General features: G+C 47.4%; 2 protein-coding genes across 2 annotated transcripts in view; one reads left to right on the forward strand and one right to left on the reverse strand.

The window, feature by feature from the left end:
* LRRC41 (leucine rich repeat containing 41) lies at positions 1-9148 on the forward strand. The gene is given in 11 exon segments (XM_076340279.1): positions 1-103; positions 106-354; positions 441-527; positions 1125-1195; positions 2007-3174; positions 3598-3843; positions 4754-4918; positions 5265-5363; positions 5838-5960; positions 6870-6945; positions 8155-9148. Coding segments are annotated over 11 exon segments (2622 nt in total). The 3' UTR covers positions 8390-9148.
* The window catches only part of RAD54L (RAD54 like), a 20124-nt gene continuing 1789 nt past the window's right edge, over positions 9144-27478 (reverse strand). Inside the window, exons 4-18 of the mRNA XM_076340280.1 lie at positions 26952-27012; positions 25036-25171; positions 24206-24275; positions 21437-21725; positions 20837-20961; positions 18870-19020; positions 16830-16956; positions 14629-14703; positions 14045-14175; positions 13828-13938; positions 13564-13687; positions 13164-13242; positions 12877-13056; positions 11247-11410; positions 9144-10048 (exon numbers count right to left, since the gene is read on the reverse strand). Of these exons, the coding sequence (XP_076196395.1) occupies positions 9847-10048; positions 11247-11410; positions 12877-13056; positions 13164-13242; positions 13564-13687; positions 13828-13938; positions 14045-14175; positions 14629-14703; positions 16830-16956; positions 18870-19020; positions 20837-20961; positions 21437-21725; positions 24206-24275; positions 25036-25171; positions 26952-27012 (2025 nt within the window). The 3' untranslated portion in view covers positions 9144-9846. The remainder of the gene's footprint in view (positions 10049-11246; positions 11411-12876; positions 13057-13163; positions 13243-13563; positions 13688-13827; positions 13939-14044; positions 14176-14628; positions 14704-16829; positions 16957-18869; positions 19021-20836; positions 20962-21436; positions 21726-24205; positions 24276-25035; positions 25172-26951; positions 27013-27478) is intronic.

Genomic DNA, 27478 nt, shown 5'->3' on the forward strand with positions numbered 1-27478 from the left:
ATGGCTACCGCGCCTTTCCCGCCCTTCTTTTTGCCCTTCTTCCTGGGGATCGCAACTTTGGAGCCGGCTCGGCCTGGCTGCCGCTGCCGGCCTGTCCGGCCCCGCGTGGGAAGGGGACGCCACTCGACGCGACCTCCCCAACATGGCCGCCCGCTCCCTCCTCCTCCCAAGATGGCGGCGGCGGCGGCGGCGGCGGCGGCGGCGGGCGGGAGGGTGGGGGTGTGCCTTTCCAAGATGGCGGCGGCGCGGCGGCGCTGAGCCGGGCGATGGCGGCGGAGGGGCCGCGCAGCCTGTTCGCGCTGAGCGCGGCGGCGGTGAGCCGCAGCATGGGGGCCCTGGAGCGGGACGTCTGGGGTAAGGCGCGGGCGGCGCGGGGCGGCGGGGCGCGGGCCCTGCGGCCTGCCCGCACCCAGCCGCCGTCTCCCTCTGGCTCTCCGCAGCGCTGCCCGGGCACCTCCTGCGGGGGCTCCTGCCGCTTCTCACCGTATTCCGCCTCGAGCGGGCCGAGGGCGCCGCGCGGAGAGCAGGTGACGCCGGCGGGGACGGCGACAAACCCTTGGGGGTACCCCCGAGCGGGAGGGACGAGCCCCCCAAAACCGGTGGGGTGGACAAACCCCCACCACCACCACACTGGGGGGATGCCCCCCGACCTGGAGAGGTGAGCCCCACACCGGAGGGACCCCCAGCTGGAGAGAGGAACCCGCGCTGGAGGGACGAACCCCTCCAGGCTGGAAACGGGAGCCCCGGGCCGGAGGGGTGAACCCCTCTGTGAGGGCGGGGGACACCCCCGGAGCACAGTCCCTGCCATCGGGGCTTGGACACCCCCTGCGCCCAAAGCCTTGAGCCCCGTCCCATACCCGGGCAGGGTTCACGCAGTGGTGGGGGCCCCGCTGTAACTTTGCTCCTTATGAGGACCAACAAAACCTGCCATTTTTGACTCGCGTCCCTTAAAAGGCGGTGCTCTTCCCCCCGCCGCAAAGCACCGTCCTTTTGCTGCAGGGGTCTGGGTCTGTGCCCCCCAGCGCTGCCCCTTGTCTGCCCAGCGCCCCTGCGAGCTCCGGGGCAGGGCACTCAGACGGGGAGAAGGGGTGAAAGCGCCCGGTTGGTTATTTTTTTCCCCCCAGGCCTCTCGACGCAGCCCATCTGGCGCAAGCTGTGGGACGATGTGATGAAAACCAGGCCGCCCAACTCGGAGGTGAGGGGACGCTGCCGGTGGGAGAAGGGGCATGACGCAGGCACCCCGTTTCCGACATCTTCCGCAAGGTTTCGTTTTGAAGCCTGCCGGTGCTCCTGGCCACCTCCGAGCGATTGATGGCGCTTGTTTATAAGCATTCATAGAGCTCAGGACCAAGGCATGACCTGGTATTACAATCATTTTGGGAAACAGGGTTCATAAAAGGAACTGCAGTGTACAGCCATGCCCTTCATCTCACAACAGCGAGTTTGCCAAAGGAATAAATCCTGTCTTTAGAGATGTAATTCTTAGGGAAACAGAGGATAAAAACAGATCTTATATCGTGCTTACACTTACGCTGGCAAAAAAATGTGCTGATGTCTTAGAAAGCACTAGAAAAATACTTAGAGAAGACAGTGAGTTTGGAAGGATGGTTTTACATAGGAAAACTGAAGCAGCTCCATTGATTCAGCATCGCAGAAGAATCGTTAACAGACAACTTTATCACAGCCTATAAATAGACGCTCGGGAAGAAAATTCCTGACGATGTGGTTTTTAGTAGGCAAAAGCATGGCTTGGCTTCAAACCACTGAGTATGTTTAAATTAGGCCAGAAGCAGGATGAAGAGAGCGCGGTGGGAATAGCTCGGTTTTTCAACAAATACACTGAGGAAGGATGTTGAGAACTGGAAAGGTAGTCTCAGTTGTGCTAGCAGTAGGTTTTTTTGGACACCACATTTACCAGGTTAGCTGATAGCAATAATTTAACTTAAAAAGAACAAGAAAAACTGTGGCTGACTTTTTGTTAATACGGCCCTGTTGTTTAACTGCAGAATATAACCTGCTGGAGGAAGAAGTTCCTTGAAACGTTCTTCTCAAACGTTCTTCACGGTGTCCTGGATGTTTCCTCTGACTGGCGTCTCAACGACCATCACTTTTCGCCGCTGCTCCACAGCTCCCCGCACGTTTCCCAGCTTACCCTCTGCAACATGCTGCAGGGCGCGGTGGAGCTCACTGCTGAGCACAACCAGAAAGTGCTTGAAAACCTGGCTGGCTCCCTGCGGATCCTGAAGTTCCAGCACCTCCTCTCCTCCGACCAGTCCATCAGGCGTTCGCTGGTTTTACTTCTTCACCGGCTGATTCACCATGGCTCTGTCAGCCAGGTGTCCATGTATTCCTGGCCTGTTCCCGACACGGTTCTTCTTGTTCTCATTTTGAGCATGAGCGCTGGGTTTTGGCGCTCGGGAAATGCCCTCGTGTATCACAGCAGCCCATGTGGCCTTTGCAGAGAGGAGGACAAAGCCCAAAGCCAGGAGTCAGCACAAGAGCGAGCAGAGAGGGGCCGTTACGATGAGAGGGAGTGGAGCGATGATGAGAACCAGAAGGAATCCCCCAGGGCCCCGAAGGAGGCTGATGTGGAGGTGAATGGATACGAGGCTGACGCTCGCCTGAACTCTGTCCTCTCCAGACCGAGAAGTCCTCCTCTGCAAAACCAAGTGTGTGAGGAGGCAAGCAGCGAAGTGCCCTGTGACGACACCAGCATTCAGGGAGGATCTTCTCCTCGTTGCATCTCAGACCAGCTGTCCTGTCACCCCGTTCTTCGAAAGACACGCAGACGGCTGAAATCTGCAGTGGGGAAGAAACGTCGCTGCCTCAGACGAAGCAGGGGACCATATGCTGACCCAGAAGACCTGTATGATTTTGTTTTTACTGTTGCTAGAGAGGATAATTCAAGGTTACTCGACAAAAACAGCGCCACAGAGGGAGAAAACGCTGAGAACTGGTCTACTTCCTCCCCAGGATCTCCATGCACTGGCCATGCTGGCTGTAAGAAAAGAGGAGGATCTGCTGGGATCTTTTCTCTGAAAGCTGCTCACCGCTTCCGAAGCGTGTCCACGCTGGAATTGTTCTCCATTCCTTTGACTGGGGAGACATGTCGGACTCTGAGCAACCTGCTGAGCTCCTGGGTGTCTTTAGAAAACTTGGTTCTGTCTTACAACGGTTAGTGGTGTGAACAGGTTGCTTCCTTCCAGCCTTGGCCTAATGGTCTGACTTATTGCTCGGGTTTACCCTGATGTTATTGTTACTGGAATGGGCGTTGTAAGAGTATTGGTACCTGATCTTGAGAATGGCATCGGTAGAGATGGTTAATGAGTGTGAGGACTTTTTTGAGGGAGAGAATGGGGCCCTTCTGCACCAGAACAGCCCTTGGCCGTGTGCTTAAATGCCATCCAGAGAGGGTGAAGGGAAGAGCCAGATCTCCATCTCCCGTATACACAGTCTAGCTTAAGAACTTGTGGACAAAGCAGTCTGTGAGTTTAGCTTTTGACTTAGGTTGCTTGGCCGTTGGTGCAGCTGCAGCTGCGTGTGCGTTGGTGCCTGTACAGGCACAGCTAACACCTTTCTGTACAAATGCTGTTCCAGGCCTGGGTGCCGACATCTTCTGCATCCTCTCTGGGCTCCGGGCCCTCTCCCGCCACTCGGACTGCCACCTCCGCGTGGTGCGCGTGAGCGACGTCTTCTCCCACATGCCTTGCATGGAGCTTGTTCGCTGCATCCTGAGCGCCTTTCCCCAGCTCCACACACTCTCAGTCAGCTTCGACCTCAAAAACCAGCTGGAGGGGAACAGGCCAGAGGGGAATCCAAGCTGCAGTGAGGTAGAAATCCCAGGTAGGAATCATCATTCTGAGTGATGACCAGGATGTGGCAGGGAGATAGAGCTGTAAAAGCTGGGCACGCAGATTTGAACTCTACACTGTTACAGTGGTGTGTAATTAAGCAATTACAGCCTCACCTTTCTGATTTAGATGGCGTTGCAGTTTGTCATTTCCAGTCTGTGACGTGCTCTGTGGAGCCCGAGACTCGGACAAAGCATTTTATTACTGTATGCCAACCTGCTGCAACATCAGCTTTGTACAGGGCCAGTCATAACCTGCTAGCAGTGACTGTCCACACAGCCCACGGGGAGCGTATCCCACCAGATCGGTAAACTGGTTGGGAGCTTCTGCTTTGTCCATCCTATTGACTGTGAGGCTCTAAGCCTTAGGTGGACCCTTAAGCAGAGGGAAAGCATCTCTTGATCATCGCAATACCACAGGCGATGGCAAAGCCGTGCCCAAGCCTCTGGATTATAGTCTGGGAGCTATAGCAGCGTGTTCTCAGCTCACAGGTCTCTCATCACCCTTATTAGCCCTTGAATGACCAGAAAAGCAGTAAGCAAAGCCTGAGCGAGTATGGAGTGGAGTCAGTGAAGAGCTGTGCTCTGGGAAGACGCTGACTAGTTTGTGCATAAAGGGTGACCTTTTCTCAAGCACTGTTTCACTGCCAGAACGCAGCAGAAATTGGTGGCCCTGTGGTCTGGCAGCAGTCCTGAAATGAGCCTTAAGTGATTTACCCTACCATAGGTCTGAGTTGCCATAGAGCTCTGTGAGGCAGAGCGCGTCGCATAGGCACTTTCTACCAACCTAAACAATGGTCATGTCAGGCACGCGGACTGCTTGCTCGCTCTAGGACCTAGCTATGTTGAAGACGGGCCCTCCAGACCAAGCTCTTTCATTGTTGTTTGTTTTTCTTCCCTTAGAGAGCTGCCTGGAGCAGCTAGAGATCCGATTCCCCAGGGAACCTCTGCACACCGCGTTCCTGCTGCCAGTGCTCAAAGCATCGAAGTCCCTCCAGCAGTTGTCCCTTGACAGCGCCACGCTGCCCTGTTCTCAGGAGCTTGGGCTCCTTTTGGAGGTGCTCAAAGGTACTCTGCTAACCTGTAGGTATCACTGTGACACACGGAGTAGCTTCCTTGCTGTGATCTTCCATCCTTTAGCATGAAGGTGGACCCACTTAGGTGGGTCCATTTCTTCAGTGTGGACATCCTTGAAGTCTCCTGAGAAAAGGAAATGGGTGTCAGCCATCCCACTTTCTGTGCTGAGCATGTGAATGATCCTGCACAGCAGGATGGTTCCTTTTTAATTACCCACAATCCAGCATGAATTATCCACAGTCCAACTCAGTTTCTGGGCATTAGCTAGTAGCTGAGTCAGGGTCTTTTTATCCCAAGGACGTACAGTACTTTACCTGAGAACTTGTTTTGCTTTTAGAGTGTAATCCAAACTTGAAGAAACTGAGCTTTCATGATGTGAACCTGGCTGAGCACCAGAAAGAAGTTCTGCTTTTGCTTCAGGATCCCGTCCTGCAAGGTACAGCAAACTCCAGGGTGCTGTTGCTTGGAAAGACACTGCAGGTGGCTGCTTTTGGCGGGCTGACGTTTAAGAGGTGATCTTCGGATGTGTAAGGTTTAGCCAAACGTCACTGTCCCTGGAGCGGATCTGTAGCTGTTGGCAGAGTGGGAACGCGTCTGGCTCTCTTCAGAGAGAGGAGCAGCTGCAAAGCTTGCCTATGCTGCAGAGAAGAGTTCATAGTCTTGTCTATAAAACAAAGATTTTTAACCTGCAGAGCACATCAGCCTTTCAGTGGGTCAGCTGTCAAAGCCACTTCCCCGGGTGTGATCTCTGCTTTCTTCCTGTGACAGAGCGGTGGTGCTGTTGTATGCAGTCCACTGCTGGGGAAGCTTTGTTACTGCATACGGATTAGGGGCTGGAGCTGCCTGCAGGATGTAACTGTGGAAGCGTGCAGGGAGTACTAACATGTACTGTCAATCCATTCTTCCATAGAAATCACGTTTTCCTTCTGCCGGCTGTTTGAAAGCTCTACTACTGAGTTTTTGTCAGAAATAATCAATACAGTGAAAAGAAATTCATCTTTGAAGAGCCTCAAACTGCCTGGGAATCGCCTTGGTGCGTACAGAGAATGTTGCTATGGGGCCTTGACATTAGACCAGCTCTCTTGGAGGTAACTTCAGGGTTGGAGTTAGGACCATTGCTAGCTGGTGACCTCAGTGCTGAACTTAACACATGCACGAACAGAATGGATTTAGTTCACAAAATAAGGAGCACTGAGTTCACTTTTTAAAGTCAGAATTTCAGTTGCGTTCAGCAGTTACCAAGAGCCCAGGTGCTGTGCGGGCATTACAGTTGTTTTTCTCTGCAGCAAAAGCAAGTATCAGCAGGACTCCAGACCTGCTTCAGAGTCTAACGGGAACAGATCCAGCAGCAGATGCACTGCCTCTCATTCAGAGGCACAGGTTTTGCCGAAGTTTGGGCTTTTTGTGCCTTAAAAGCTGTCGGCAGCTACTGGAGGGATGGGAACAAGTAAAGGAAAGGTTTGTGTCAAAGAAGTGGAACTGAATTTACAGAAATGATAGGCTTTTTGGATCACAGGCCAAGTAGAAATGTTTGAGAAATCCAGAACATTGTTTTCTGTTCTTCTAATGAAATGAAACAGGAAAGCTTGGGATCCCCTGAAATACAGTTAATTTCTAAGGTTTGTGTTTAACCCTGTGCTTTTGGCCATTTGAAAAACAAAGCTGCATGTTGACTTCTCAAACAAACCCAGGACTTTTCTAGTGAAATAAACTGCCCTAATCAACAAGTGTTTCCATTGCCTTGAACACTGTGCTCAGGGGGGTGAACTCACTTTAGGCCACTGAGGAGGGACAAACTGAGGGTGCAGAGATGAGCCCTTTGTGCTGCGTGCACACGCTTACAACCTCCTTTCTGCACTACTGTTATCCCAGCCCTGTAGCCATTTAAATATTTAAGACAGTTCCCAGTTTGCATCTAACACCCACATTTCTCCGCTCTTAGGGAATCACAGGCTGGTTGCCCTTGCAGACATTTTCTCTGAAGATTCCTCCTCTTCTCTTTGCCAGCTGGATGTCAGGTATTCTGCTGCTCTAAACACACTGAATTTCTTGTTTTGGGAGGGCCAGAGCTGAACTGGGCTCAGACAGCAGGAGAAGCCTGAGCATGGTTTTGTTTCTTCCTCAAGGGAATGTGTGCTCAAGAAAAGCTTGGGGCACATACAACCTCGGGCACCTCCAGCATCTCTGAGGCATCTCACTCTCCCTTTTATAAATGAGTCAAGCTCCATCTTAAGAGCAGCTTTGGTTTGCTGCTCCTTTGGGAGGCTGCTGCAAGCCCTTCCTGTGCTGTAGGTTAGAACTAACGTCCCTATACATTTATTCTTAGGCATCAGCATGAATAGCTCTGTTCCCACTGCCCCTGAATAGGGAGAGAATGCTGTCATTGCCCCTGTCAGATCCTGTGAATGCCTCTGCATTCCTTTCATCATCTTCGGTCTTCAACCTGAACTGCTGCTCTCTTCTTGAGCCTGAATGGCCATAAAGATAGGCAGTAACCTTCACGAAGCACACGGAGGGTGGCATTTCTGCGATACTAATGACTGTTTTGATTTTTCCCCCCCCTTCTTTACATCCTAATGGCTCAGGTTGCTGAGAGCACACAGGCTTGACAATTTATTTAACCATGGCCACTCCTTCAGCAGCCTTGAATCCTGATTGTTACTATGCCTCTCACAAGATTAAGTCCAGCATGCAACTTCATATTTATTTATACATTTATGCAGGGGAAATGACCTTTTAATCTCCTAGAAACACCAGGACCTGACACATGCTCTCCAGCTTTTCTTAGAAGGAAGAGATAAATGATCACTTACTGCTGAGGCTTGCACTGGGACCTGTAAGTTGGGCCAGGCCCCTTGGTCCAGGCAGTTGACAGCTGCTACGAGACTGAAGTGCTCCTGGCACTCCAGCAGCTCGAGTCCAGCAACATTTTAAGGCCACAGCTAGGTCTACTTAAGTCAGTAGTAAGGAGGCCAGGATAATGAGTTCAACTTGTTAGCGTTTACCACCTTAGTTTTAAAAAGCTTCCAGCCCTTCATATTACTGTGCTTCAGTTCTGTTTTCATCAAAACTAATGTCACTTTGTATTGCTGAAGAAAGTTGTACTTTGCATTGAAACGTCCTCAAGTATCTGCACTGGCAGTTACTAGAAGGAACAGTAATTTAAACTACTCAAATTATAGCCTAGACTCTTAATGACTTTTTTTTTTTGTCCTTTCCCTGGAAAGCTCAAATTGCATCAAACCTGATGGGCTCCTGGAGTTCACAAAGAAGCTGGAAGGCCACATCCAGCAGAGAGGGGGACAGATTCAATTCACGCACCTCCGCCTCTTCCAAAATTGGCTGGACCAGGATGCTGAAACAGCTCAAGAAGCGCTTCGGCGTCTCAAAGCTGTGTGTAGTGTGGTCAACGACTCGTGGGACTCCTCTCAGGCCTTTGCTGACTACATCAGTGTCATGTGATGGACGCAGGAGCAGGAGAAAACAGATCAACTGGAACTAAGCCGTTCAGTCCCTGCCCAATAAGATTTATTTCACAGCACAGGTGGGGTTTTCTTCCCCTGGTTCAAGCAGTATACAGTTGTTCTTGTCACTTTTCTATTCATTGAAGAAGGGGTACCACAGTGAAGTGACACACAAGACCGTGTGGGTCAACAGCTGTATTCCCAGGTGATCTAACTCTTAAAATATTCAAACTGAGAAGATGGTAAGCGGGACAGATACCAAATGAGCTTCTGTGACTTCCTGCAGATCTCTGGACAAGCAGTTATTTATTTCACTGGGTGTTGTTACAAATTTCATGTTGTTTCAGCCAATGCCTCATCAATAACTATCTATCTCCATCGTTGGAGAGACTCAAAGCCATCTGGTTGTGGTCCTTGGCAACCAGCTCTAGGCGACCTTGCTTTTGAGGAGGGGCACTGGACAATATGACCTTGAAGTCCCTTCCAACTTCAACCATTCTGTGATCTGTGAAATAAGAACTCCTCCCTCCACTTATAGGGAGTAGAAAACAAGCTAAAAAAGCCCCCAGTCTTGACCTTTTACATTTGGAAAATTTTACTTTATAAAAAAAAAAAATTTCTTTAGGTACCAAGTAGCCTGCTGTTTATTTGCAATTGTGTTGCCCCTCTCCAATGTCTGCAGTCATTTTACAGAGGTTTTGAATAGTTTGTTCTTTTGTAATGTTTTTATAATAAAAATATAACTTAAGACCCATAATGTACCAAAGTGTGAATTTTATTACTGGCTTGTAATGTGATCTAATTAAAACACTCTGCTAGATCAGGGGATCCTGCCCATAACAAAGCAAGTGGTTTTAGAAATGGAATTACCTTAATAGAGCCTGATTTCCTACTGCCTGCATGATCTTTCAGGCCAGACGTTCAACATACAAGCTGAAATTTTTTTCTCTTGTACAAAACCTCTTGTTCCCGAGTAATCAGCAAGGTTCACATTTCACAACAGAAATGGATCCTGCAAGTTTCTGATCAGCAGCTGTAAGTCCTAGCTGTCAAGGAAAAAAACATGACTGCACATCAAGTGCTATAAAACTACACGCTTAACTTAAACCTGAAGACAAAACTTGGCTGAGTAGAAGGCACAGACACCAACAGCATGAGGACCAGTGCTGAACCTGATTAAGCGCACAAGGTCTAGTGACTCCCAGTTCCCAAAGGGCTGTTTTTCAGGCACACAATATAACAGCAGAGAAAAAGACATGGACTCCTTGCTGTTGCTGTAGACTGAACAATGCCAAGGGCCTTCCAGCCTCTCGGAAACTACACTGTTCTGCTATTCCGCAGCCACACAACAGTCCAGCAGGTACTGCTACCTACTGCCCCTTTCCTTGAAAGAGATTAAAGTGGGGTGGACTGCCACAGCAGCCTGCCCTTGCCCCCACAGGGGACAGTATCCTGTTAGGGAATCCCTCGCTGCTCCTCATGGGAGTGATGATGAAAAGTGAAGGTGACAGCAGCATCCCATGCAGCCTTCAGCACAGAGTCCTGCAGCCCCCGCTTATCAGCACAGTGGTTCCACTGGGAGAGGTCAGAGGTACAGTCGGACCCTTCAGGAGGGGGCCGTACCTGGTGGCCGTTCACACAGCGACGACACTTGATCCTGGAACAGAGCCAGCGCAAGGTCAGTGCAAGGTTCCTCCACTTCTTTAGCATGTGGGTTGTTTAAAAAAAAAAAATGCAGCCCAGTAACATTTGGATTAACTCCCCTTCACCTGCAACACTGGCAACTGGATTTTCAGACAGGATTAATTACTACCACGTTTCATTTAAACACACAACCACCTTCTGGCATGTGCGACAGATAAGAAGTGACTCGCATTTTGGAAACCCTGGGGTTGTGTTTCTGGAGGCACTCCCCCTCCACATTTAGCCATGTGGGAATGGTCCAGCAGGACCCAGAGGAAGTTCAGGAGTTTCCCCTGAAAGGTGAGGAATGTTGCTTAGAGCAGATCTCGAGTGAACACCCCTACTGCTAACACATTCTTAGCACTGCGTCAGGCTTCCCAAGTTCAAGAGTGCACACCATGCTGCAAACTGCTCCAGCCTGGCTCCCACCATGGCCACCAGGTTGTGCTCAGGCTGTTTTGGAGATGCCCTACTGAGCTGCCACATAAGGAGACAAAGAGCAGGAGCAGCCCTGCCAGCAAAGCTTGTTGCCATGCAGACAAGATACCTACATAGAGCTAAGCTTTGAGTCAGCTTAAAACTAATCCCCTTCACTTCTTGCCTGAACTAAGAGTCTTAACCTTCACAGTGAAGCATTTTCTTGCACTCCCTGTCCTCTTTCTGGTGGCTACAATACCACAGGTCTCAGGGATGGGGGAGAAGGGCAGACAATGGAGAAAAGGATTCTTTTAGTCCCCAGAACAGCACTTGGGTTGGCCTCGTGAATTCTTAGCAGATGGAGCAGCCCTGGCAGTGGAAGCAGCTCAGCATTTCAAGATCACAAACCACCAGGAGAGCGGCAAGGAAGGACCAAGTTGGGATCCACCAATTTGAACAGCTCTGACCAATTTCTCTCTTTTCATTAGCTGCATTATTTCACAGCCTCCAAACACAGGCAGCAACAAGATAGTTTGCTCACTTGTCTAGCCAGCACAGCTTTTCTAAGACAACAAAAAGGGAGGACAACAAGGAAGTGCTCATCTCCAGGTAGTTAACAGCTTCAGAAGCAGAGACACTTGAGGCCCCCTCTCTCTGAGCTTCTTCCTGCTGCCTGAGGAACCCCTGAATCAGTAGGCCAAACTGTGGAGGGTTTTTTTTGCTGACCCCATCCATTAGTCATTCAGTATACTCACTTGTCATGGGTGTCACTAGTGGTATTCTCATTCAATGTGAAGAGCTCCTTCAGCTCCCCGAGTGAGAAGTGCCTTTCTACATCCTGCTCTTCATCCACCACACAGCTGCTGAGGGCCTTCTTGTGGGTCTGGCGTTGGAATATCTTCTCCTCTATGGTCCCTGTCTACAGGAGAGAGAGTCAGAGATGAAGCACAGTTGGGACACTAGTGTTAAAGGAGCACTATGTTGGGAAAGTGTCACAGATCAAACAGCAGTAAGCTGTCAGGACCATTTAGTGCCTTGCCAGACCAGTACAGAGGACAGGCAAGTTTTACTAGCTGCACTCCAACCATGTCCTATTTTGTTGCTGATCTAACCCAACTCTGCTTCTTTTGCCGTTCACCGTGGCTACAGGAGCGGATCCAATGGAGATACAGAAGAGGAAGAGGTGGAGCTGCCATTTGTGGCTGGAGCTCACACACTGCACCAGCTCGTGCTGACAGGAAGGAAGGGAAAGGAGCTGAGCAGTTACAGCCATTCCCTGACAAAAAAAAAAAAAAAAAACCAAACCAAAAACAACACCCACACAAAAACAAACCACACAACACCAAACACAACCTCCCCCAAAAAACAGCAACAAGGGCTAGCCCTGGGTGACACGAGCATCAGCAGTATTTGCTGGTTCACCCACACACAGATCAATCACACCCGCTGTCTAGAGGGAGATGACTACTTCTAGAATAGATGTGCAAAAAGCCCAGTATGCTACATTTTTAAGGCAAAAAATCTAAGAGCAAAATGACTGTTTTGCAAACAAATGTAATACAAAGGAGGGGGGTGATTAGTCATGATTTGCAGACCGGTTTCCTATTTCTAAAAGCAAAGGAGTTCCCTGCTTCCAGGTGCAGCCAGGTCAGAGAGAGTGGAACACTATAAGGAAGAGATGGGCAAAGAACATCTGTTTTGTCAAAGTAAAATAATAATTGATCAAGGAACACAAGCTTACAAAAAAACCCCAAAACAACAAAAAAACCAACCCAAACCAAAAAAAACCCCCACAGTCTGAAGTAATAAGAGGTGAAGGTGAACAAGGGCAGAGAGGGGACATTTCTGAGCAGTAATCACTACTGGCACTGCTGGACAAAGTGTTTCAGCAGCCTGAAAAGACTAGTCTCCTTTGTGCTTTTCCTTTACAGAGCACTACTCTACCTGCTAACTGGCAGCCCCATTCCAAAAGCTGCTGTAATTCTGGAAATACACTTGCTGTTTATTAAGCACATGTACACCCAACCAAAACAGACTGCAGCCAGACTGAAAAACAGCAACTTCGGCATCAGACACCCCACGAAATTAAAGAAGTCAGATGCCTAAATGACTTCAAAGGAGCATCTTATCTGGAAAGCCACAGTTGTTTCTATTTCTCAGAAGCCAGTCACCATTAGAAACCAAGGCCGGCAGTAATGACCCTCCAGCTTGAACCTTCATGGTTTTCCCCGGCAACACATCTAAGGGTAGGAAGCAATTAAGTTCCAATCAATTCTGGTCACCAACACAAAAGACTTCTTCCCCTTCTGGTCCCAATCACGGCAGCTGCAGTCTGGGCTGGCACCAAGAACTCCATGTTGAGGAGGTGAGAGGAATAAGACTCACTGAAAGCAGTCGATAGATGTAGCATGTCTTCTTCTGGCCATCCCGCCACACACGAGCCATGGCCTGCTCATCATTAGCTGGATTCCAGTCTGGGTCAAACATAACCAGTCTGTTAGCCCCGATCAAATTCAAACCGCAGCCACCTGCTTTGCTGCTTAACATGAAGATAAACTCAGGGCTCTGTGGAAAAAGGCAGGCTTGGATTAAACTACAGAGGCAGCCATACTTTTACTCACAGCATTCAGAACTGGCAGGAGAGCTGCTTACATCTGGCAGGTTCTACTTACTGATGGGCTGTTGAATCGCTCCACAATCTTTGCTCTCTTTTTAATGGACATGGTGCCATCCAGCCGGACATATAAATACCTAGAATATACAGCATTTACCACAATCAGACAGACTGCTGTGACCTTTAGAGCATCCTACTCGAAAGAGAAAAATCATTCACAAACAGCCTTGTAACAAGGGCCTAGGCTTTAGGAGCTTTTGCAGAGGGCCAGAGCTTTTCTGCTGAGTGACCCTAGTAGCCAAAGCACAAGTCACATTAGTTCCGATTCAGGAACATTGAGGTAAAAGACAGATCACAAGTTCCTGCTGACAGAAACTTAAAAAATAGCCAGTTTCTTTTACAGTGTAGGCTGCAAGTACAGTCTCGCAGAATTAAACAAATGAAGCCCAAAGACAAACCTTCTGTTCCTGCAGAGCTTTTCAAATAGGTCCAGTGTCTGAGTGTAGTTAGACACTAAAACTACCTTGTCATTACTGGTGCTTTTTGTAACAGCAAGGATGTAGTCCAAAACCAGCATCTTTCCTGGATAAAAAAGAAAGAAGAAAGCTAGAGCAGAAGTTCCCAAATTCCAGACCTTGGAGAGGCACTTGATAAGATGCTAAATACAGTCTCATGGTTGCCCGTGTTAGGCAGCACATTTGTACTGTGGAGTTCCACAGTACCTGAAAGCTGGGGCTCCACAGATTTGGTGCTGTACCCAGCAGGGAACAAGTCCAGGGCTCCCGTAAAACCTTCTTCCTCTTCCACACACTTATCATGGATAAGAGCAGGGTCTGGAGAACAAACAGAGCTCAGACTGTGGAGTGCACAAGGGAGACCAAAAAAAAACCCCACCAACAGTGCAAAAACCGAACCCATTACATGACTGGAACAACTCACGATTGCAGAGCTTCTTCAGGGAAGTGATGGAAGAGAGAGATGACACACTGATTTTGCCCTCCTTCAGCTCCTCCGCTGGCTTGGCTTGCTTCAGGAAGTTCTTATACAGCTCAGCCTGCAGAGGTGTCAGTCTGAAACAGAACAAGAGCTCTGCAGTCCCAGCCTGCCCCCAAACCAACCCCATCCTTCCTCCTCCATCCACACGGCATGTTCCTTTTAGCTCCAGTGCTCAATTTTTTAGCTACAGCACAGACAGCCTAGAACCGCCTCCAAGGGTGATGGTAGAGCATTGATATCTCAGCCCAGAGCTGGAAGAGAAGCTTGCAGATACTCTGCACGGCCCAGGGCTCTGCTGTACACGGCTGCCCAGAGCACACCAGCTGGCTGGCAGAACCACCAGCTGTGGGTTGTCAATCCCTGCTTCAGGAGGAAAAAACAACATAGTGCCAACGGCTACAATCTCTTTTTTAGAGGGAAGCAGTCACCATAAGCGTTGAAGGGATTTTTGCAACTTTTTAGTCCTTCCTGTTGCTCCTCCCTTTTCCCCCTCCCTTTTCCTAGGTACAGTACAAGCTTTTTGGTACCTGCAGCAGACCACCTGCTCAATCTTCACCGGCAGGTATTTGGAGAGGATGTCTGAAGTTCTTCGGATTAAACACCTGCAGGGAGGGAAATGAAGATCAGATGCTTGGATGACATCAAAACTCTGTTTTATCAGTATTATTCCTCACGAGCTCAACACAAAGTCCCTTTGATATCTAATCTCCAAAAGTCTGTGACAGTCCAACACAAGGCAAAGGCCAGACACCCACCATCCACACTAAGCCACACTGAGAGACTCCATCAGCCCATGCTACAGAGCCCAATATAACCCACTGTCTTTGTGAGGCTTCCGGATTTGGTTCATAAGATTTGGAGGGATCAGGCATAATTCCACCTAACAGAGCCCAGTCCCTTACGAGAGAAACTCCATCTCTTCCTCAGACTACCAACGGCATTCTCAACTTGAGCTACAACACATCAGTGGCACGGACAGCAAACAAGGACAGGATTTAACCACCACACACCATGGACATAACCCAAAGTACAAGCAGGCAGCTTCCCACGTAATAACTTAGAAGCCATCCTCAGCCAAGATGGGTTCATTGTCTGGCCCAAGATTTCAGCAAAGGGCATAGCCTTTGGGGCTCTAGAAATGCCCCATGGAGTGGTTCTACCACACTTCAGAAAAGATGGGATGGACTAGAAAAATTGCTGAACTGAGTAACCAGAATAAGAAAGAGGTGCAGAAACCCAGTTCTGCCAGGAAAAATAAAAAATATGATGTTATGAAACCTATAGAAGAAAGACAGCAGGGATACATGACAGCCCCAAAATCTGTCAAAGGCTGTTAAAGAAAGGAATAATCTGGTCTCCAAACCCATAAGCAGTAGGATGAAAAGTAACAGGCTTAAAGATTTACATTACACACTAAGAGCATTTTCTAACTGCGAAGACAGTGACGCCCTGGAAAAGGTGTCCTGGGGAATTTGTAAGGTTTTCAGTGCTGGGTGGGGGTTAAAAGTAAGGGACAGTTTAGGTCTAACACCTTCTACCTTGGGACAGCAAGATGGATTAGACGCCTCCCCCAGGCCTCTTCCAGCCTTAGACCTATGATTCCACATTATCTTCACATCACTGTCTCATTTGTAATTCCTACAAAATTCAACTGATTCATCTGTTACTACTTACGTGCTTTATCTTCCCTATTTGTGTATCACGACTGTTGCACAATAAAGGAAAGGACACAGACCTCAACACAGCCAGGCACAAGCGTTCCTGAACACACTTTTACACCCATTTTCCATCAACTATAAAAAGAAATAACTGCACTTCAAGAAGGAATAAGCTCTTCTCCTCCCAACCTTTCCTTTCCCTAGGCTTCTGCAAGCTGACCCGAGACAAGGTCAGGGCTGTCTTTATAGAGAGGCTGTACTCAGTGTGAAATGCAATTTACCATAACTATGAACTGCAGGATTGTATTAGTGATGGTTGCAAAAGTTCAGATTGAAAAAAAAAAAGAAATGAAGACACCAGCAATGCTGAGAATTCAAAAGAGTCTCTAGTAAGAGTTCTTATAGAAGGAAGTGATTGACAGCAGATGTGGATAAACTGGTTGTATTCATGAATAGAAAAGAAACCAAGTTTAAACAAATACCAAAAATCAACCAAAGAGAAATAAGACAGCATTTTACATCACAGAGGTGCTTCTTGGGGATCAAAAGTCATATCTCTGACCCTAATAGTCTAATCCCATTAGCCCTACAGAGCCAGCACACCTATGAAAGTGTGAGCTGGACTCTTCTGTGACTTGCGCAATCAACAGCAAAACTGAGCGACATTCCTTATACTCCTTCTGTCTGCCACTATACATCTGGGCTGGATGGATCCCAAGTCTGACCCAGTCTACACTGTAGTTATGTTAACACAAATAAAAGGATGCTACCTGACTGTTCAGATCCCAGGAGAAAACAGAAACATAAGAGTCAAATCATGATTCAGTATCTGAGTGCATTTGCTTGGGGGTGACTGCAGCTAACTGTGCCATTTCAATGTGCTATTTTTCAGACTAAACCTACATGCTATGTAGATTTCTTAGGCAATAAATACTTGCACAATCACTTGCTGAATAGACCTAACTGGCAAGAGAATTCATTACAGCTACAACTGTAATTTGGAGAGACACCAGCACACAGCAAGGGTTTATGCAAAAGCTCTGCAAAGAGAAGAGGGATGAAGTTCACACCTGTTCACAATGCTGATCAGCTCTTTAAGCCTCTCTTCTCCTTTGTGTCGCTCAGCTTCACTTGCATCTGCATCTCTGCCTTTCAAGATGGGAATTTCAAAATGTCTTTTAAATTCCTGTGCAGTCCCTGTACAAAACAGAAGTGAAAAGGTGACAACTACTACCAAATAACCTTTGATCAGTACCCCACAAGCCCAGTTATCATACCACAAGCATGGGGCCCATCAGGTAAAACAAACTCTCGCCCCGTCGGTATGATTTGTTTTCCTTTCTAGCCAGGAAAGATTCAAACAAGGCAGGCAAATCTGTACAACGGAAAATCATTTTGTACTCCAACAATGCACTGCCAAAGGTCATACAATTTTAGTTAAACGTGAGTCCAGTCAGGCATGTATGTTTTTGCTCACATTCCAGCTATACTTTTACTGCCAGATTTTGTCCTTGCAAACAACAGCACAGGCATTACGTGTGCCTGTTCCAAAGTTATCTGTAATCAGTTGCTTATTACTGGTCACAGGCTGAAAGTGAGAAAAATGACTACTGCATGCATGCAGCTTTGCTGGCAGTAGTTACAGTATTAACCTCATCTCAGAAAGAACAAACTGGAAGTACAGGGAGACTAGTCTTGCCTAAAGTACAGGTCAAGGGGGCAGGGGAAATCACATCAGCTCCCTGTAATAACTACCCAAAATTGAAGCACATGGAAAAAGCAGATGTAGAACATCTACCACCCCCTCCCATCCTTTCCTTGAGAAATCCTGTGGGCAGAACAGCTGAACAGAAAAAGATACAGCCCAAATGCTGCTTGTAAGACTAAGAATCTAATGAGTGGTGTTTAACTAGAGCTGTGCGTGCACTAGAATTAATGAGAAGCCTCTTGGACTGGATGCCAAACAATCCGAGAGAAACATGGGTGACAAGTTACAGCAACAAGGAAATGATTTACAGATTGGTTTATTTTCATTCCTTGACGGAAAAAATGACCTCTCTTGACAAAGACAAGCCGCTCCACACTGGAAAGCAGTAGACCTGCTCCTAACCCAGTGATGCAGGAGAGGATGTAAAGACTACTTTACTTTTAAAATTATAACAGAGCTCGCAGACGTAAGTAGAGCATAGGAGCCAGAGGCAGAATATTTCAGTCTGCTACCAGCAATCGTAGAAGGCATTTGATCCTGAAGACTCACAGTAATCAGTATCCCTCCTCCAGACTCTTTTCTTTCTATCTCAGATGAAGTTAACCCCATATTCACAGGCCTCCCTTGCCTTAAAAAACAAGAGCAGTCTTAACTGCAAATGCTAGACACCACACTCAGCTTTCTCTCAGATTATCTGAAAGCGGGACAGCAGACCGCCAGGAATTCAGGCTTTGTTGCCTAACTCTGCCACAAGGTACACCATTCCACCTTGCACCAGTCACTTCAACCTCCTGTGCCAGATGGATATGAGAGAGAGAGAGCAGGGAAAAGCTGTCTCCCAGGCTGCCTCTGTACTCAACACAGAGAGCATGCCGTGTCAAACCCTCCTCTCCACAGAGCCCCTCCTACAAAGACATCATTCCTGGCTTAGGTTTCTGAATTTGCTATAGCCTGGGAGTGTTGTGGGAAGTACCATTATGAGCTGGCTCTTCCTGCCCAGGAACTCCTGCAGTATCTCCAAGGACTTATCGTCAGAGAAACTCCTAGCCTACATGGACATTTTGGCTGACCAGTATAGCTACACAAGATCAGCCATGTAGTACTCAGGCTTATATATTCATTTTACCTTAATAATTAATTCCCCTTCCAAAACACCTGTTAGACTGGTGTACTTTAAATTACAATCTTCTTGAAACAGAACTCTGGTGATATACGGCTTCCACAATAGGGGATCCTGATCTAGACTTTCTGGATACAAACTGAAGGAGAATAAGTCTCCAAACTGTACATGACCTTTCCTCTCACTAATGTCTTGGTTGCTGCTTTTACTGGCACTGGTAGCTAGGGGAGGCCTTGCCAGCAACTTCCCCCCTCTGTCATGTCTCACACATTCATGTCTTACCTAAGATGCCTGAATTGACGAAGTGCACCAGGCTGAAATATTCAAGCAGGTCATTCTGAATGGGGGTGCCTGAGATAAGGACTCGTCGAGGTGTATTTAAGCTGTTGAGAGCCTGGTATGTTTGGTTTTCAGAGTTCTTCAGTCTATGGCCCTTTGAAAAAAGAAAAAAGGAATGAAGCTGATAAATCCAGTGGCCCTGATGGGAAGCAGCTTGGAGATCCTCATCAACACTGACATGCTGTATCTCCCACAAGGCATCTCACCACTTTTCCCATTCCTGGTAGTGGACTAAGTGTTGTACGTGTATTCAACTGCTGTGACAGACTTCTTTCAAAAGCAAGAATCTGGTGGGAAACCTGAAGCCATTACGTGAGGAAACATGACATTACAAGCTTCCAAGACTAGGTACATCTGAGTCACACCCAGGCAAGAGGGCCTACCATGAAAATAACCACCACCACGTGGTCTAACTATAAGAACTGTTTCCTGTTCAAAGATGGGGACATTTTCAGCTGCCAACTAACTACTGGTCCAGAGTTCAGTGCCATTGCATCACTAAAGGTCAAGATCACAAGCCATTCAGACCACCTATATCCAGGACTGCCAGGCCTTTGCACACTAATAAAAAGAGGTTCTGCACCTCTTACAGGGGTAATCTGAATACAGGCCCCATTTCCCATGCCTGGGAAAAGCAACTTAATTAGCATCTGAGTGCTATGCTGTAGGACAAAGCATAAGTGATGAGATGCTTTTTACAAGTGCCAGACCACACCACTGTATTTATTTGGAACATACGGAAGACACAAGGCCAAGGACCTGCATTCCCAGCATCCCTAGCTGCTGGCCCCATCCCAGGGGCACTGAGAGGTGTGGGAGTTACACTTGTGAGGATGCTTGCTCTTTTTAACCTCCCCTGAGCACTGTTCTAGCAAATACAAAACCAAACCACTGGGTGGCACCGCTATTTAACAAATCCCCTCTAACTGGCAGTGGCAGACACCTGAACCGTGGCTGAGGCCCGCAGCTTGATCGTTTCAAGGAGGCACAGGACACTTGTTTTGTTTTGTCCTTCAGAGCATCTCTGGCTCTCACTACCTATAACCACAAATAGGGAGCAACAAATGACAAAACAACTCCATTTCAGCCATGTGAAAGCAGAGCTTGACAACACAGGCTTGGCAAACCTAGATCCAGCAGTCAGCGAACAGGGAGTCAAGCCAGGTCTGTCTCTTCTTGAAGAAGAAACACATGAGGTAACTCCTCACCCAGCTCACCTACCTCTGCCCCAAGCAGGAGGCTACAGAGAGGGGAAGAGGGTCCTGCCATGGGAGTGCCCTTCAAACTCCCGCACAAGCACTGAATAAGATGGCCAGATAAAATGGCTGACAGCAGCCAACCCTACACACAAGAGCATGCTGAATCACAGAATCATTTACGTTGGGAGAGACCTCAGGAGTCCCCAGTCCAACCTCTTGCTCAAAACAGAGCCAAGTTAAAAATTACTGGGCAGAACATGAGGCCAAGCCAAACAGAAAGCACTTCTCACTTTAGCAAAGACAGACACAAACAACTGAAAACCAGATCAGTGAGCCAGGGCACTACCATCCCAACAGATTAAGGCCTCTTTCAGAGTCAGAGGCAGGCTGTGGACCTCCTTTCTGCTACATATTTCACATCGAGAGGACCCTAGTAGATGCCCCCACCCTGCCAGGGACCTATGAAGTGGCCAGAGTTACCACCACCTGGATTTTCTTCATATCTCAGCTCCTGAAAACACCCTCTCTTGTTCAGGCTCAGCCAGTATGGATGATCCGGTTACCCAGCGCCTCTCAAACACCAGAATGCATGCTGTCCACAGCTAAACCTTGTTTCCCGCTGCCCTCCCTGCTTTTAAGAAAGCTGAGCCAGTTTTGCCCAGATGTCAAGAAAACATCAGGAACAGATTCTCTTTAAAGGTTCCCCTGTACCTCATCACATATGACCAGCCCAACACTGCCCTTCTGTAATGCCTCGGCGTGGAGTCGGAAGGTCTCGTAGGAGATGATCAGGATGGGTGAAGGCACTCGCAGGCCACGCTGGTTCATAAAGCCAACTGTGGAGGGAAAGGGGGAAAAGGAAATAAAAAGGGATGAGGAAAACTAATAGAAAAGGGTTCAAGCTCTGTAGTCAAAACTTTTGCCTTAAAAATCTAGGAAAACCTGTCTGTTGCATTTACTCTGTAGCATCCCTTCCACCCACATATACCCATGCTCCCTTGCCCACAACTGTCCCCATTTCCATCCCCCTCCCACCTCTGCCCACTCCTTTCCTGGCTTCTGGCTGGAGCAAAGAAGAGGCACTGGGACTGCCCTAACTTAAGCACATGACTGGACTTGAATTATTCCAAAAGATCAACTATTACCAAACAAGCAAAGGCCTGATCTAAATATGTTAGTGGAGAGACTTTCATCAGTCTCCTGAGCTCTAATGACAGCTCAGAGATGTTCACATGAGCTGCTGTAGGCTTCTTCCAATGCAAGATTTTGACCTAAGCCAGCCAACCGCACCGTTTGCAAACATTTCTGTACCTAATTTACGGTCAATCTCTTCTTTGGAGCCTCCATCAATGGCCAACGGCTGGATCCTTCCCCCCAGCCATTTCTCTACTTCATTGTACCAGTTTCTCACCAGGCTGGAGGGAGACACCACCATGGCTTTCTCAATTTCAGGCTTGCAGTCTGGACTTTGCCGGAGAAGCGTCCACATGAGTGTGATGCACTGCAGGGTTTTGCCCAGCCCCATTTCGTCTGCCATGATACAGCCATGACTCCCAGGGATCCGCCGGCTTGTCACACAGTCCCAGAGGAATTTCACTCCCTGCCAAAAAATTGTTCTCTCAGAGCAGGATGGGGACACCAGCAGAATGACAGCTTCATTACAGCTTCATTACCACAACGCACAGGACTGATCCTACAACAAACAGCAAATCTGTGTAGCGCATCCCTGGGGACATGCAGTGTTCTAATGAGACAGAGTGAAATCACCCGAGACTCAGGAAAAATGCAGGCACATCTGGTTTGGAACAACATTACTGGTGCCAAAACGTACCTCATAACATGCACAAAATCTTACTACATTTTAACTGTACAATTATAACTAGCTTCCTGAGATAAACTCCCAGAAATTTCTACCCTTGGCTGCAGTAGATAGGCCCAGGCCATCAGCTAACCTGCATCAATCACTGCAAACAGGTTAATCATCTTAACAACACCCAATTAGGTAGTTTTAAAAACACAGAATCACAGAGTGAGCAGAATTGTTTCTGCTGCCTGATTAACTCCCAGAATACCCTCAGCAGCCCTCATCGCTTCTGCCTAGAAGCGCAATGACTCACCTGGGGACTCAAGGTCAAAAGCAGATTTAGTTTCAGAGAAGACACAGGGCTGAGGTTATAGCCCACGTCATATGGTGGGAGAAGAGCTCAGCCCTGCATTAGGCTCTGACATATCACCAAAGACAGATAAAAGGGAAAAAAAAGAGACAGCCTCTGCAAAATGTTCCTCTATCATGTGATGAGAGAATCAGAGAAAACCAGGTCATTGTGCTGAGAACGTACAAGCTCCCTGCATTGTGTCAACAGAGCAGGGAGTGAGGGACACAACCTAAACACACCTGGACGGATTCACCCCTCTGTGCTCCACTATTTAGGACTGGAAGATGAAGGTGCAAGTGAAGGTCCTCCAAGTCCTTTTCTTTCTTTCTTAGGCCCTTAACAACAGGTTAATGAAGTTTATTTAAGCCAGTTGAACAATTATGAAATACATTACTGACTAAAAGAGTGCATTTGACTGGGGATCCAGTTGGATAACCTCCCAGCAACTGGGCAAAAGACATGACAAAGACGGAGCGAAGCTGTACAAGTCTGGGAGCATCACCTGAATAAAGCAGCGCAGGAATCTTAGCAGGCAAAGACTTATTAGTCAGACTAGAACAGAGACTGCTTTATCAGAGATATCTAGCTGTCAAAAAACAGACAGTGTGCCTAGGGCACTAACATAACTATCGTTACTTGACAAAAGCACCAGCAGGCAGTATCTTACCCAAAAACAGAGTGCCTCCAGCTATGTAGCCAGAGACGAGCATTACACTGGGTCACAGGTTCAATACCAACTCTGAGATAAAAGTACAAGCTAGGAGCAGCCTACAGCACTCTCAGAGCCATCTGAAGATCTCCCATGCAGGGACACATCCAGCTTGACCTGCTTAGCCTGCAAGATCAGCAATCACAGCTTCCATCTGTGCTGCCTCTAGGCTTAAACGATAATATACTGCATCTGTGATGAACTTCAAACTGTCCAGATACCTACATTAGCTATTTGGAGATTAGTACACGCTGCTTCAATATTGTGATGTTGCCCATATTTATGATACAAAATGTTTTTCAGCACTCTCCACTGGCGAATTCCAAGTCTATGTAGGTCATGGACAGCTCACACCTACAAAGGGTAGCCTCTGAATAAAGTGCAATGAAGTAGGAATCTACTCCACACTGTGTTGGGAACCATGGTACCAGAAAGAAGAGCTTCAGTGTTTCCTGGCTCAGACTGCGGATCCAATTAATTCTGCTGCCCAGCAAAACACAGTGGTGGACAGTCTGCCGTGCCAACTCAAGATTGGGCTGCAACATAATTTATTGCAACCATATCCCATCACCTTCCACACCGCGTTGCACTCAGCAGAGCTACATCTCCAGACTTCAAGATAAGTAAAGGCTGGACTTTCAGCCCTGATTCTGCAAGATTCCATCTCCCTGCAGAATCTGGTCTTTTCCTAAGGTATCATTGGTGACACAAAAGTCAGCCAACACGCCTTCCTAGACCTGTGCAACCAGTGCACGATGGTCACAGGAACTCCCCAGTTTCCACTATCAGCTGACCTGACCTACAACCCCACAGAGAACACACCTGTGCATTAGGCAGCATCATGTTTAGGCTGGGAGTGCTCTGACCCGCTAGACCAGAGGCAAGAGAAGAGAAACTTCTTACCCACAAGAAAGCAGAAAATTTCCACATTTTTAAGGGCAAACAGGACTGTTGTAATACTCCCAGCATGTCCTCTCGCTTAACACAGGACAGAGAGTATTTGCAGCATTCAGGCCTCTAAGAAGATGGTTAAAACAAGTGTTTCACTTTGCAATTGCAACAGGCTAGAGTCTGTTAGACTGTCACAGACTGTTAGTCTGCGAGGTCTATGTAGACCTCACAGTTGGTGGGTTACAATTGCAGCAGAGGAACTACAGCTTTTTGAAATGCACCAAGTCCTCCAGCCATACCCTCAGGTCCCGATGGAAAACTTACTTCTCTCTGATGGGGCCGTAAAACACGGCTGAGGACAGGATCCACCACAACATGGACAGGTGCTTTGTCCCTGCAGGAGGCAGTCAAGGAAGAAGACAGTGTGATTAATGAACTCGGCACAGCATATGTTTAGTTTTTTTAAAATCTCACTGCTATACTGAGGACTCCCCAGTGGCATGAGGGAAGCAACTGCCAACAAGAAAGTGAGAAATGGAGTAATTCAGTTTTGAGAATGAAGTCACAGGGGCCTGATCTACAACCTAAAACATCAGTGAAACCATGTATTTGGGCTGTGGTTAGAACAAGGGCAGAATGTGGTTCAGAGACACAGTTTAAGTGTCATTATTATTTTCCTTGTTTCAATAACAATATTGTAACTGCATTACTGGAGAGAGGAACCCCTTCCTCTGTCCATGAAGATCCAGCTGACAGGCCTTTTAAGTCATAACAACAGCACAGAAGGAACTACTTAAAAATAAAAACCATTAGGCAGCCTAACGTTTGACTGTCAGTCATCTCCCTTTGCTTGTCCCTAGATGTTGTTGTTTCCTGACTAACAACTAAGCCGTAAGATTTTTCTAAGCAGCTTCTCCACATGTGCATCCTCATTCCCTGCATGACACAGCCTGTGGAAGAACACAAACAATCTGGCATGGGTACATTCCTTCTTTGATTGTTACCATATCTGAACCAATTCAGAGGCAGAATACTTGGAACCAAACTTCCCTTGATGTTCAGACCCCAGTTCAGACACATTTGGGAAGAAAGCACACAAATCTACACCTACAAGGAGGTCAGAGCTGAAGCATTTGTGCCAGGTGATGACTCACTTGTCTATTTTCAGCTGGTCGTGGGCACTCAGCAGCGGGGGCTCGTATAGAATCAGAGCTCCTTCCTCAAAAGGGTCATGGAGAGGACTCCTCAGCCCTGCCCGTTTGATACCCAGCGCGCGCAAGCCCAGTGGCCCTGAAAGCAAACAAAGGCACAACTCAAAGAACAACTTCTTCCTGAAAGAAAGCAGAGCCTTGCAGAAGACTGATTACGTTTAGGAACAGTGAATTAATTGGGTGCTGAAGTGGAGATGCAGGCACAACTGGTGCAAACAGCAAACCTACGCAGGGCAGTTGTTTGGCAGCACTCTGCCAGCACACAGTGGGTAGCTCTGCAGCAGGAAAGAATAGAATGAAGGAACAGAGGCAACGATGGAGCAATGGCACTGCCCACCACATTGGGTGCACCAAAATGGGTACGACTGGGTGCAGCAGATGCCATATATGCTGACACACAACAGTATAAGCTCTCTTGCAAGGTGACCGACGGCTTCGTCCCAGATCTGTGCCACTGGCATCCAACCATAAACAGGCACAATGTCTCCCTCAGCTATCTCTGGGCATCACAGCTACTCCTAGTACCCAAAGGTTGTTGTTCTAGTTCTTTGAAAGACAAGCAGGGTTCCAGAATGTATGCCTCAGCAGCTCAGTAAATACATTCCCACACACATAGTATATACTGGGTCAAATCCTCTTTTTGGATCACCTAACCCAGACTTAGCCAGAGTTGTAGCTTTAATGCAAGGTCAGGAATTGATCTTTAACAGTGATGAAGTTTTACAGTATCATAGTTAGCGCCATACTGCCATTACCTACTCTAGGGTATTATTTTCTTTCTGCTGAGCAATAGTAGATGTTTGGCCTTGAAGCCAATTTCTGTGAAAAGCAGAAACCAAGCATGAGTCCCTTTTTCTAGTATTATATTTTGATGTCACAGTTTTGGAATGGAGATGAACACAAAAAGAACATGCATAGAAATCCCTTTTCCCATCAAAATGTAGGCAACTCTGCTCCCAGGATTGATTTTGCTTGGGAAAGATTCAAGCAGGGTCAATTTGCCCGCTGCTTGCTAAAGCTCCTTGCGAAATGAGAGCGTATCACAAGCTGAGGCAACCGTGCACGGCACGCCAAGAAAAGAGCACATGAAACAGCCTCATCATCCAATTAAGAGAGGAAGATAACAGCGACAGAAAGCAGCTTCCCCAGTTACAGTTGTTTCAGCCTCCTGACAAATCTGCTTTCCCACAAGCTAACTTTGTCAAACTCTTTTGGGGCTTGTCATTTCATAGTCAGTGTCTGCTTACAGACTACTTTTATAACTAAAGTTTGAGCGAAACATTGATCTCCATTTGAATTTTTCGGCTGGAGGGTGAAGGGGAAGAAGGGGACAAGAACAGGCCCATTTGTTTCTGAGATCTTGTGTTTCACTGATTCAAACCAGCTGAGGCTTTGAATTTCAAAACTGCCTTGCTTTGAAGATCACCTTGAGACTCAACACACCAAGCCAAGTAGAAAGAAAGCTGGCACATATTATCTTTTTCACCTCCAGCCTTCTGTCTGTTAGTATCATCAGGGTATTATTTAGATGGTAAACCTTCATCGCTTGGAATTCATCTTGCTTTTGTATTTGTGATATGGTGTAAAATCTTCTGGCACTACATCAAATACATAGCAGTAAGAATACAAAATCCAATTCTGAAATGTAGGATTATCCAAACTAAACACTAGTAAGAAATATGAAGACTTTGCTAATGTGCCAGGTTTGGTTTTTTTTTCCAAAGTTAAGTCAGGATTTCTGGAACATAGGCATCGGTGCAAAAAATAATAATCCTCACAGATATATTTGACAGGCCCAAGCATCATCTGTTTTACCCGAGTCAGCCAACACAGATGATCCTTAAACCTCTTCATCTTACCTTTATAATTTGGAATGGGGACTTTGAAGGGTTTGGACAAAATGCTGCGGATAAAAGCCTCCTAGGAATTCAGAAAGAAAACACACTTAAAAAGTCTGAAATCAGAGATTGCTCAAGAAGGCAAACCCAGGACATTTTTTGAGAACTCAATTTTGCCAAGTGCTGAGAGTCCCTCTATTCAAGCTTCAACTCCAACTGTTTTCAAGAATATCCAAAAGGAAGAAAGTAACAAACCAGCACAATTCCCCCTGCCAACTCTGCTTTTCAAAACTGTTTTCCTTTGGGTTTTCTAATGCATGAAATTGATTTTTCATAACTCCCATCTTCTCAAATCCACTAGCATTATTCACTTCTTTAAATGCTATTGCTTCCCCCTGCCTTGGTAACTCAGTCAGGCAATTCATTTCCTCTAAAGGAGCTGGGTTACCGTTGTAGAAACATCCATGCCGGACCAGCAAGCACCCAGCCAGTCCAGCACCCAGTCTCCAGCAGTGGAAGTCCAGAGAGAACCAGGCAAGCAGACAGCA

Source organism: Aptenodytes patagonicus, chromosome 5 (genome assembly GCF_965638725.1).
Source record: "Aptenodytes patagonicus chromosome 5, bAptPat1.pri.cur, whole genome shotgun sequence".
NCBI lineage: Eukaryota > Metazoa > Chordata > Aves > Sphenisciformes > Spheniscidae > Aptenodytes > Aptenodytes patagonicus.